General features: G+C 39.2%; 1 protein-coding gene across 14 annotated transcripts in view; it reads left to right on the forward strand.

Annotated features, from left to right (window-relative positions):
* Positions 1-12,370, forward strand: part of dock7 (dedicator of cytokinesis 7) — a 60,143-nt gene that overhangs the window by 5,921 nt on the left and 41,852 nt on the right. For all 14 annotated transcript variants that reach the window (XM_084354508.1, XM_084354499.1, XM_084354505.1 and 11 more), the window contains 14 exons: positions 1,459-1,573; positions 4,710-4,809; positions 6,301-6,476; positions 7,616-7,684; positions 7,843-7,972; positions 8,163-8,375; positions 8,683-8,768; positions 8,868-8,934; positions 9,425-9,574; positions 10,265-10,345; positions 10,650-10,812; positions 11,397-11,539; positions 11,692-11,785; positions 11,952-12,114. In XM_084354508.1, coding sequence (XP_084210634.1) covers positions 1,536-1,573; positions 4,710-4,809; positions 6,301-6,476; positions 7,616-7,684; positions 7,843-7,972; positions 8,163-8,375; positions 8,683-8,768; positions 8,868-8,934; positions 9,425-9,574; positions 10,265-10,345; positions 10,650-10,812; positions 11,397-11,539; positions 11,692-11,785; positions 11,952-12,114 — 1,673 coding nt within the window. In that variant the 5' untranslated portion in view covers positions 1,459-1,535. Of the gene's footprint in view, positions 1-1,458; positions 1,574-4,709; positions 4,810-6,300; positions 6,477-7,615; positions 7,685-7,842; positions 7,973-8,162; positions 8,376-8,682; positions 8,769-8,867; positions 8,935-9,424; positions 9,575-10,264; positions 10,346-10,649; positions 10,813-11,396; positions 11,540-11,691; positions 11,786-11,951; positions 12,115-12,370 lie in introns of those variants that run through there.

Below are 12,370 nucleotides of genomic sequence, written 5' to 3' on the forward strand. Positions count from 1 at the left end.
GTTAAAGTGTCTGAACCTGCCAAAATCCGGAATAAGTATATCTAATGTTTTGATTCATTTTACTGATGCATTAATGTGTGTGTTGCATTTTTATTGTGTAGATGTTTAAGTTTGAGCTCATTGTATCTATTTCATATAATGTTGATTAGTTTAATGTACAGCAATGCATCATAACATATAAGATCATCAGATGTCTGTAGCGTGGCTGTCCTGTGAGAATCACACCATTCTAAAAACTTTTCAGCTTTCAGTTTTGTTACAATGCGTTTTCCAGCTATTCTAAGAAGATTCAATGAGAATTTCTCTATCCATAAAATAACACTCAATCCTTGTGTTTATCACAATCATTCAAAATCAACACATTTAGAGATACATAGTTTTCATTGAAACAGAAAACGTATAAACAATTGTCATCTGTATAGTAGAGAGTAAATAAAGCTATCTGATAAATGTAGTGGAATTTAGAAAGTACAATATTTACCTCTGAGATGTAGTGGAGTAGAAGTATAAAGTATCATAGAAATTGAAATACTCAAATAAATTACAAGTACCTTGAATTTGTACTTAAGTACAGTACTTGAGCAGGTGTACATTCCACCACTGTTATTTTGAATTGTCTAAAAAGGCATGTCTAATAATCCAGATGATATAATACTTAATACTTACTTAATCAGGAAGTCACATTCCTGAAGTCACATACAACTGATAACTGAGTACAGAATCAAATCAAATCAAACAGAATAAAGTAAAAACACAAATTAAAATGGTAATGACAGAAATATAATAATAAAATAGGAAAAGATTTAAATGTACAATTATTATATACAGCAGCATGAAAAAAATGCATTCTAAGATATCTTTGGTGTAGATATAAAATGGAATATAAATACAAGAGAGCATGTAGACAACAGCTTGACAATATAAATATATGCATTATAAATAAATAACTACATGCTAAAGTCCTTGGTGTAATTATAAAAATGAATAAAATAACACAAAAGGTTATGTAAAACCGTCACACTATCCAAATGTTTGATTTGCCCCATCGATACCAATGTGTCAAGTTTCCGTCTACTCTGTAAATTATGCCAGATAAATGGGGCAAAAGATCTGAAGGCTATATTTCCAAAATCACATTTACTGCAGGAACATAAAGTGTAAGGCAAAAAATAAGGTTAAAAATAAAAAAGTGACCAGATTTCAAGGAGAAATAATGGACAATCAGAATGAAAACCATATTCCGCCTGTTCTATATTTTTATCCAGTAACAATGCATCTGGATAGATGAAATTTAATGGGGTTAATATTGGGTAAATATAACTGTCCAGCTGTTGGTGTGTCCTGGCTTTATTCCACACAGTACAGTGCGCAGGGGCTTTTTATAGGGTGTGTTCTGTTGCACACCAATACTATCATTACGGTAATGATCCCATTCTCCTGTTTTCCCTGTGGCCGTAGTGAGTGAGTGGAAAGCGGAGTCTGCCTGCAGCCTGCCTGCCTGGGAATTTCGTTAAAGCACATCAGCGGCCACTGCCATGGCTGAACGCCGCGCCTTCGCCCAGAAAATCAGCAGGTAAAGACTTTAGACCCCGAAACGAGCTTGTAAAAGACACACCGAGCACCCCGTCGCTTGTATGTAGGTCTCTCTCAGACCACTGCTGAGGGAACCCTGTGAAGGAGGCCCAGCCAAACGAACAGCCTGGCTGCTCCGAGCTAGCCGCTTGTTAGCCATATCGGCAAAGATGCTCAGACCCACCCAGACAGAAAGCGACACAGCGAGCTACTGCTCTCTTTTTCTCCAGTGAATGCGAACAAAGGAGCGAGATATATTATGGTTGTAATTAATGTTTTCTGGCAAAGCAAGAGTCAGGCGCTCAGTTATTATCCGCACCCAAAGGGACCGTTCATTGAAAACCGTTAATTTTGGACAGTTAGCTAGCCATCTTGCCTACAGTAGCTAGCTAACGATGAGCAGCTAGGTAGTACTGGCACTGGAGGAGATGTGACTGAACTTTGTAGAGTTATGTTTTAAGCAAGAGCCCATTGACAGGAGAGAGAAGATATTTGTAATACAGGAAGACCGGGAACAAAAGTCTCCCTCAGCAGCTATCAAATACCGATATTATTATCTCTTCTCCGCCCCTCAGACGGATCAAAGTAATCTCTTTAACAAAGGGCTTTGTGCTAGCTGTCAAATACCATCATCCCAGGTGATACATAGATAGATAGATGAACTATTGTCTCCCACAGCTATCAACACAAACATTTTTTAATTACTGTCATTGTTGCAGAGACTTATTCACAGCCAAGTCATTTTAATAATATAGCCCAAAACAATAATAATTACTTGCTTGTTGGTTCAGTTTTTCTCTAAACAACTGTCAGACTTATTTACTAGATGAAAGAAGATTTTACACCCCTCTGGAGAGATTATTAAGATGATTTTTGGGAAAAGGAGGAGTGTCTGCTGTCACTTTGGTTTTCATTTTCTTAAATGTCTAAAACTATATCGATAGCCATGCACACGTCCTTAAATGTTTTTTTCTCTTCCATTTTATAGTTTTTAATCTAGTTGAGCTCAGTTCATTTAACTACAGGTAAATGATTCCCCCAAATTATAGGTTCTGAAGTTTTTAGTGCTATAATCCTGCAGGATGTCCATTTCTTTGTTGGTGTCAGTACTTGAGGAGGGTGCATTTCTATCATAGTGGAAATCCAGTTCCCATATTGATTTTAAATAGATTGATCATTCCCCTACCTCATGGCAGGTTAATTGCACAGGGAGAGACAGAAGTGCCTGGTATCTAACAAACTAACAGATAAACATATACAATGAAACCATATACTGTACACCTTGAAATGTAGTGCAACCTATTACCACCAGTATTACAAACTATGGTCTCAAAATGTCCAATAGAGGGAAGGCAAAAAATATCTGACAGATTCAACAAAAATGAAAATTATAGCCCTCAAAATGCACATTTATTGTTGGCCATTGTATCAGATGGCATTATATTCTGCAAGTCTAGTGCAATATGGTCTCTGCTGTATGATTTGGGCAGTAGGTATCTCAGTGAAACCTCCTTGAAAAAAGAAGGTTAAAGAATTGTTGACTGTTTCTCAGATTAGTGGACACTTTTGACCTTGCTCATGTTATTCATTTAGCAGTGGAAAATCACCTCTTTCGTGCCTGTTTCAGCATGCTGACTTTTAGTTATCGAAGTAAATTAGCTTGTGTCACATGTTGCAAATGTATTCATTAAAATTGCCAGTGGCTTTGCCCTGAAGATTACATCACATGCCTCAATTGAATGGCTTGCTTCGTATGATCTTCAATTGCCACCATTGTATATTTTGCTCCTGGGAAATTATTGTTGTTGCCATCTTGAAGAGAAAGCCATAAAGGCTGTTTGTTTAATCAAGTTCTTCCTCTGTGCAGTGACCAGTGCTAAGTAAAGGTCTGGTAAGAGGCATTGGGGACGACTGTGGAATGTGTTTGCCGGTTCAGTGCTTCTGCCTTTCTCCAGTGGTGACAACACTGCACTGCAGAGGCCACTGGAGCTCCTCCACTGTACTGTACATTATCATGTTATCTTAAGATGGCAAGTTAGACCATGAATGCAGCTTTCATTTTACCATCCTGGTAAAAATGATAAGCCTAAACCTCTATTTTGCAACATTGCCTCAGGCTTTAGGATCATTTCTGTTTGTATACAGTTTTTCATGATGAAACAGTAATGACCTCAACATGACAGTCAGTGGCTGTTGGGAAACCAGACTTGCTGTAGATGTTTGTGGTTTTGCGACGTCGTTGGCTGAATCACACCTAATCCTTGGTCATCATTACTGTAATCATGACCAAGAGTTTAAAATAACTTTGAAACTAGTTATTGTGGTTTTGCTGTCAGAACTGAGAACAAAGATAGACAGAGAAATGGCACAAGTTGTTGGTTATGAAGAAGAGTGTAATGAAAAAGCATAGTTAAACATAACTGTTGGGTCCTTGTAGCCGATGTGTTACCTGTGTAACTGAACCTTGAGTCTTCGGTGTCTAGCCTCTAGCCTTGGTTCTAATTTGTTATTTGTTTGTGTCACTTTGGGGTACTTGCTGCGTTGTTGTTTTGTTCAAGGCAAAGGTCTCTGAGTGGTTTTGATGGTTACTGTGATTTAAAGGACCTGTGTATCAAGAGCCTTGTGCTGACCGCTGGGGTCCAGAGGTTTTTATTTCTTTCCTTACTGTCTGGGTGTAATATATGATGCTCTCTGAGGCGACACAATGAGACTATGGGCAAAGACGCAAAGAGAAAATCATTAAAGGACAATAAGTGTAATATCCAATGTTGATTAGCCTCATCTTTGACAGCAGTATGAAGGGGGGTTGTCTAATATTTATCTTTATCTTTATCCAAGGATTTATCTTAGTTGAACAGCAGGAAGTCTGGTCACAAGTGTCACTTCAGATTGAAATCATAGCACATTTCACAATACAATATTATTGCATGATATTAGCAACATTTTCAATCTAAGAGAAGGTGATTAAAAAACAGCACCCAAAACACGTATTATGTTAAAGCACTATATTGTTACTTTCCCTGTGATTCTCAGCTGTAAATACGATTAAGCCAGCTATGTCCAGTTTGTGGGTCATTGCACATGCATGTATTCACTCACTCTCTTCCTTTCTCCACCTGTCTCTCCTCCACTTGCAGGACTGTGGCAGCAGAGGTCAGGAAACAGATAGCCGGCCAGTATGGGGGCTCCCCACAACTCTTCAAAAACCTCAACGTTGGGACCACAACAACCAACACAGTGAGTAGTCCTAAAGACTGTTGAGTTTGAAATATCATTGACATCCTGTCTTGGATCATCATGCTGGTGTGACAGCTGCTGCTAGTGCAGTGTTTGAAAACATCAGACATCCAGACTAAATTAGAGTGTCAGTGTCTGTGCCCTCAACATTTGAGATACTGAGTGGATTTTTCACATTTGGACAAATACAATTCGGCACATAGCCATCTGGACATGAGCTGATGATCTTTCTGCTCACTTTAATGTATTTTGTATAAGGAAATCACATGCCGGGCTTTCTGAAAAACAACTTGCTGTACTCCGTGTTATATATTTTCTAGGTCTTGTAATTCTTATTATTGCATTATGGAAGATAGTTGATGTAATGAGTCTTAATCCCCGGTCGTAAAATACGGACGGTTTTGGTTGGTGGCAGGCCCGACCCACCAAAGCCAAATGTTGGTATTTCATGTCCTTGGAATGAGACTCAACAACCATCTTTCCCCTGAATAACTTCTAACACCCTTTTTTGTCACCTCTCACTGCTGTAGCTTAATATGTAACTGTAGAGTTTTTATTTAAAGTTTATTTTGCAGATTGACAAGGCTAGAGATGTAATTTGAATTTTAGACAATGTATTACCAAGCAAGGGCAGTATTTTAACAATAGCAATACCTGCTGACATCAATTTAAATGTACCACAATATTGCAACCCGAGACATTTTTTGTTTGTGGTTATTTGAATAGTCTGCTCACCATGTCCAGTCACTGCTGCAGTGTTTGTAAGGTTAACAAGTGTATGAGGCCACACAGTATGTTTATTAAAGGCTAAGTGCCAATTGACCATCAGCAGCCCTGAGCCAGAACACAGCAAATACTCCCCACCTCCTCTTTAATTAGGCTACAGTTGGCTCTTAATTAAACTGTGAAAGGTATTTGTGTTCAAATTCCTCAAGAGGGAGAGAGAAAGAAAGAGAGAGACAAACACACACACACACACACACACACACACACACACACACACACACACACACACACACACACACACACACACTCACACTTAAACTGAACCTGCTGAAATGAAAATTCTCCCCAGGTTCATCACTTTAGAAGCAGACCAAGATCCATGAAACCATTAGTCTAAGCTTGAAGTAGCACACTAATCTGGTTACTTGATTTTCCTGTTTGGAATGAAAAGATGATCCATAAGCTGGAACTGCTGTCTCAACAGAAATAACACAAATTACCTCATATATTTGACCTGTTGGTGCTGTACTTGGTGCAGATTCATAGACTAATAACCCATGACTCTGCTGCTTTCCTCAGAGGTTGTGTGGGGAATCAATCCGCTGAAGCCTTCACTAAAAACTAGTGACTTTAAGACTTTACCAAGACATTTATGTACAATAAAGAAGAGGTGCAGACAGGAGAACTGAACAGCTGACTGTGTCTTCACAGCTAATTAACTTTTCCTGTCTCTCTGATCTCTCCCTCCTCCTCATCGCCCACCAGGTTCCCCTCACAGAGGCGGTTGAGCCAGTGGATTTTGAGGAATACCTCATCACTCACCCTCCCATCGTTGAGTCAGGTCCCCTAAGAGATCTGATTGAGTTTCCTCCAGATGATATTGAGGTCATCTACACACCCAGGGAATGTCGCACAGTGGCGCAAGCCGTCCCAGAGGAAGGGTAAGTCTGCCGTGTGGTTGAAATACCGTAGGTGGTAGTAGCAAGTGTGGAGTAAAGTACAGTCTCGCACCATATCTTCTGTGATGGTTTGTTATGGTACTTAGAGAAGCTAACAAGTGTTTCTAAAGCCAGTTATTCATTTTAACCAGTCAATAAAGGGATTCAAAGTTTATTTTGGATAGATTGGTCCCTGTATTCAATATTTGTATTCTGTTATTAAATTACTAAATATGTTAATTACATTCATTAAGTAACTTGAATGTATAAACTAAGTAAACAGTCAGTACATGGATGAAATAGAAACTATTATGATAAATACCTGAATCAAAAGTGGAATTAATAATTGAAACTGACAGCTCTTTTCTCAATTGGAAATAGTGGTAAATTATTGTAAGAGTGCTGTTTCATAAATTTAGAATTTATAGGGTGACCATTTTTGCATTTTGATTTACGACTTAGTTCCACATTTAATTTCCATTGTCCAACTATTATTATTCACTTGATTCCAATACTCTCCACTTGCCAAGTCACTCTCTTTAAATTGTACGCCACATGGCCATAAGGCAGTTCTAACTCTTTAGCTTTCCTCCCTGCATTGTAGTAGGTGCTGCTCACGGGAAGTTTGATATATTGATGTAACCTAATCATATCCATCATCAAGAATGGTGTTTTTGCAGTTGTTTCTATCATTTTTACGTTTTTAAATATTGTTATCTCTTAAACTTTTTGGGGTTTTTGGGGTTAATTTGACTTCAGGAAAAGGTGGACGCTTTTTCAAAAGTTTGTAAAGCAATGCTGATTTGTCACTATACTGCTTCATGAGAAAAAGCAAGGTGTTTACAGTATGTCTGCAATGTGATGTGGTCTGTAATTCTTTATTGTTGCTGTTTTAAATTTTTGTAAAAGTTGCACCTCATGTTTAAAGATGAAAGACCTGTGGGCTTGATGTCGTTACTCACTATAGCTCTGGCTCCTGGTATGTCAGAAGAAGTGTTCTTCACTATGTGTGGTACCAGCACGATTAAATGACATTAGTCTTGTAGCCTGTCATCTTTACTCACCTAGACTAATTAATTTAAAGTCTGACTCCTGCTATTAAAATAAAGCGTGTTTGATTGATTGAGTCTGTCTGACTGCAGGGACACTGATGCTCATGTCAGAGACTGTGTCAGATCCTACACAGAAGACTGGGCCATCGTCAACAGAAAGTAAGGCTCCACTTTGTGGATTATTTAATGTTTTTTAGCACCTGAGTTTACTGGTTAATTTTTCAAAATTGGGATTATAGCTGTAAAAATATTATGACTATGTTGTGCATTAAGAATATGGCAATGACAGTGTCCTAAATGACTGCTTGCTCCCTCAGATACCACAAGCTTGGTACGGGCTTTAACCCCAACACTCTGGACAAGCAGAAGGAGCGTCAGAAAGGCCTGCCCAAACAAGTGTTTGAGGCTGATGAGATGCCAGACAACAGTAGCTACCAGGATGACCAGGTACCAAATCATTCAGTCTTGACACATTGATTTCTCTTTTATCTTTGATCTCCTCTTCAGAATTCCAGATAAAGCAAAATGAATTTATTTGGATAACTGTTTATATTTTTATATAAGAGTTTACCTAATTGCTGCGCATGTGAGTTGGTCTGCCTGTGGCACTCATTTCTTTGTGTCGTTTGTCCCATAGGATGATTTGAAGCGGCGTTCGATGTCCATAGATGACACCCCACGCGGCAGCTGGGCCTGCAGCATCTTTGACTTGAAGAACTCCCTTCCTGATGCCCTGCTCCCTCACCTCCTTGACCGTGCCCCCAATGAGGAGATTGACAGGCACAACGAAGAGCAGCGCAAGGCCAGCCGCCACCGAGAACTTTTTGCTCTGCACCCAGCCCTTGATGAGGTACTCCTTTACCCAGGCTGGAACATTTTTATGCTTGTCATCATTCCATATGCAATGTAAATCCTCTAATTCTTCGTAAAACCTTTTTGATTTACTTGGTACAAATTAGCCAATTAACTGTCCTTTGTGTTCATTGGTTAATCTTTGTGTTTAAAACCAGTTCAAGGATATCAGCAATCGTCTTTGTAATTAATACATTTGCATGAGTTAGTTGAGTGTTTTTCATCACAGCATGGACATACAGAAATGTAGTTGTTTTGATAATTTTTACTGATTTTTGTATGTTATCTTCTCTGTGAATGTGTAGGAAGAGCCCATTGAGCGCCACTGTGTGCCTGAAGTACCTAAAGAACACTTTGGCCAGAGGCTACTCGTCAAGTGCTTGTCCTTGAAGTAAGTGGTGGACAGCCTTTTTCAGAAAAAAAAGCCTTTTAGCTCTTTTATTTAACTGCGCCTTTCTGCTGACCCACTTCTTTTTCTCTTCCCTTGAAGGTTCGAGATCGAAATTGAACCCATATTTGCTAGTTTGGCCTTATACGATGTCAAGGAAAAGAAAAAGGTAAGCTGTTATGCTTTCCACAGTGCCTCCTCAGCCCTGAGTTGTTGGGTCACTTCTGCAAACCATTAAAATTGTTGGGAGGCCAAAGCGGATGTGATGAGTGGACTATAAAATTTTATGTTGGGGCCCTGTTATGCTTGTAGGAATGCAGTTAAATCATACACTGGAACTATGTATCTATCTGAAGAAGACCATCCACTGCTGGCTCTTTCCATTCCCCTTTAGCTGACAAACACTAGAGGGTAGCAGTTGCCTTGATAAGTGGATGTCTCAAATATATTGCTCTGCAGAGGAGCTCCATTATTTCACAAGTGGGTAATTTGTCACTGAAATGTTATCATGTTTGTCAGCCACCATGAGAGAGAAATCAGGTTGCAGTAACACAGCCATTCACTCAGGAATTATGTTTAGATACTAATGGATGCTGTGGCCATGATAATACATTTATGTCATGTAATTACCTGTGTGACTGTCTTGTTCTCTCCCTCAGATATCAGAGAACTTTTTCTTCGACCTAAACTCTGAGCAGACGAAGGGGATGCTGCGTCCACACATTCAGACGGCAGCCATTTCCACGCTGGCACGCTCTGCTATATTCTCCATCACTTACCCCTCCCAGGATGTCTTCCTTGTCATTAAGGTCAGACAGTTATGATATGTTTTCCTCTGTCTTGTCAAGTCTTGTTTTGCAAATAAAAGATCACATTGTATTTATAACACTTTCAGACAAGTGTTGTTGGAAAGTTTCCACAAGATTCTGTTAGTCCAAGAAGAGAATCCTTATCCTTGTAGCCTGTCTGTTTTATTACAGTAACAGATGATTTAGCTCTGGTCTGTCTTCGTCTCAGGAGATGTTTTTGACACCTTTTTTCATTATTATTATTATTTCTTCTTCTTCTTCTTCTTCTTCTTCTTCTTCTTCTTCTTCTTATTATTATTATTGTTATTGTTATTGTTATTGTTATTATTATCCTTCATGGCAGCAAAACATGTTATGTGAGCCATTAGAAACGAAGTAGGTTCAACCCTGAAATACGCACTTTCAGTGTACTTGAAGAAACTTGATAGCCTAATAACATTACAGTACTCACAATGCAATGTTAAACGGGTTCTCTCTCCACCCAAGAAGCAAATTTGATGTTGAGAGTAGCTGTGTAACACAACCTCCACTGTTTCAAACGTTATTTGCAGAAGATGGTGTCATCTTAAGTGCAGACCAGTTCTGTAATTTAAATATAATTGTCTCGTATTTGACAGTCAGTCTTTCTGTATGATCACTGTTATTGTTGTGTGTGAGGGTGGTGACTAGAAGTGTGAATTTTGTCACCAGCTGGAAAAGGTACTACAGCAAGGTGATATTGGAGAGTGTGCTGAGCCCTACATGGTCTTCAAAGAGTCAGATGCTGCCAAGGTATGATCAATGGGAATTCGTTTTTGAATGGCACATAAAAGATATAGAGGCTTGTCTCAGGTGTGTTTTTATAATGCTAATACATTATATATTTACTTAATAAGTATTTTTCTCTTTTATCCAGTATGCCAAATGATCTTTTATAAATCTGCAGTCCTTTTCCTGGCAGTGCTACCCATTTTATCACCTAAATGTTGCACAGTGTATAATCCCATTTAAGTGAAAGAACGAATAAGTAAACTTTAATATAGTTTATGCGCTGTTTTATATATTGTAAATCAATTAAATAAGTTTTTTATTGTAGAATAAAGAGAAGCTGGAGAAGCTTCGCGGCCAGTCAGAGCAGTTCTGCCAACGCCTTGGCCGTTACCGCATGCCCTTTGCCTGGACCGCCATCCACCTGATGAACATTGTGAACAGTGCTGGCAGCCTTGAGAGAGATACAGAGTTGGAGATGAGCCTCTCAGGTCTGATATTCTCTTTTAACAAAACCCTTTAGATTGTGAATGTAAACATTCAGTATGTATGCCATTATCAAGTCGCTTGCAGTCACAATGCGGGGGCACAGAAAACCTTGGTTAATGTTTTGACACTTTTACCTATTGACTGCTTCAATGTCACATATAGTTATCACGGGACAGAGACTGTAACAGAGACCTTCCAGTCACGCATGAGACTAGTGGACATGTCAGTACATTACCACACTTTTAAATCTTTATCTAAAAACAACTTTACAACAGCAAATAAGAAAAGTAAGAAAGGCAAACATAAACAAAGAGCAAAACACCCAAAGTATCCAGCCATATTGACCCTGGTGATATTTTGAGTTGGACCTTTGGTGTTTGTCTAACCTTTAACCTCACAAGATATCTTTGATGCTGACTGTGGTGGCTGCCTTCTGTTGATAGGCATATCAGAGAAATACATATATTCACATGACAGAAACATGGGATTAATCTTGTGTCGGTTGTATCATTCCCCAAAAAGAAAAATCTATCAATAAACAGAATTGAAGATGTTAAAATGCCAGTGTTGTTTTGGCTGTGTGCAGAGAGAAAAGGCTCATGGTCAGAGCGGAGGAACTCGAGCATCATGGGACGGCGTTCCCTGGAGAGGACTACCAGTGGAGACGAATCATGCAGTCTGACAGGCTTTAGACCTGCAACACTCACCATCACCAACTTCTTCAAACAGGTCACATAACACACAAACAAATCTGAAATAAATGTATTTTATGCACTTATTGTCATAGAGACAAACCACATATGCTCTAGATCACCATATAGTGTTCTGCTTTCTGTTTGCCTTTTTTAATTAAATTGTTTTATGCTGCACGTGTGTTTAAGGAGGGGGACAGACTGAGTGATGAAGACTTGTACAAGTTCCTAGCAGATATGAGAAGACCTTCTTCAGTGCTGAGGAGACTCAGACCCATCACAGGTACAAACATTGAGCAAGCCTTCTTTGATTTCTTGCTAGTTGTTAATCTGATGTTCATCTTTGTTTTTCATCATGATTCCCTTGAATTAAGTTGTATATCTCTTCTTATCTTTCTCTACCTCCCTGTAAACTCTCCCTCCCTTTCCGCATGTTACCATCACCACAGCCCAGTTGAAGTTGGACATTTCTCCAGCTCCAGAGAACCCCCACTATTGCTTGACCCCTGACCTCATGCAGGTTAAACCTTACCCAGACAGCCGGGTACGCCCCACCAGGGAGATCCTGGAGTTCCCTGCCAGGGACGTCTATGTGCCAAACACCACGTACAGGTACAGAAAAACACAAACAAACACAAAGCTTTCTCTCCAAATTGCCTTTCAAAAGGTTGCAAAAATACAAGCTGTTTTCAAATATATATTTTTTTAAAACAACTAACGATTCATCATAGCCCTTTCACGTTACTGGTCATTCTGGCATTGCTTCATGAGCTGACGTGTGGATTAACATCTGTACAAATATTGGGCAGTATTTCAAGGACTGCAGAGGGTTACTAACGCTAGCAGCTGTTGTTTTGTTTTTTGAGCA

The sequence above is a fragment of the Pagrus pagrus genome (assembly GCF_965226575.1).
Source record: "Pagrus pagrus genome assembly, chromosome: 6".
NCBI classification, from domain to species: domain Eukaryota; kingdom Metazoa; phylum Chordata; class Actinopteri; order Spariformes; family Sparidae; genus Pagrus; species Pagrus pagrus.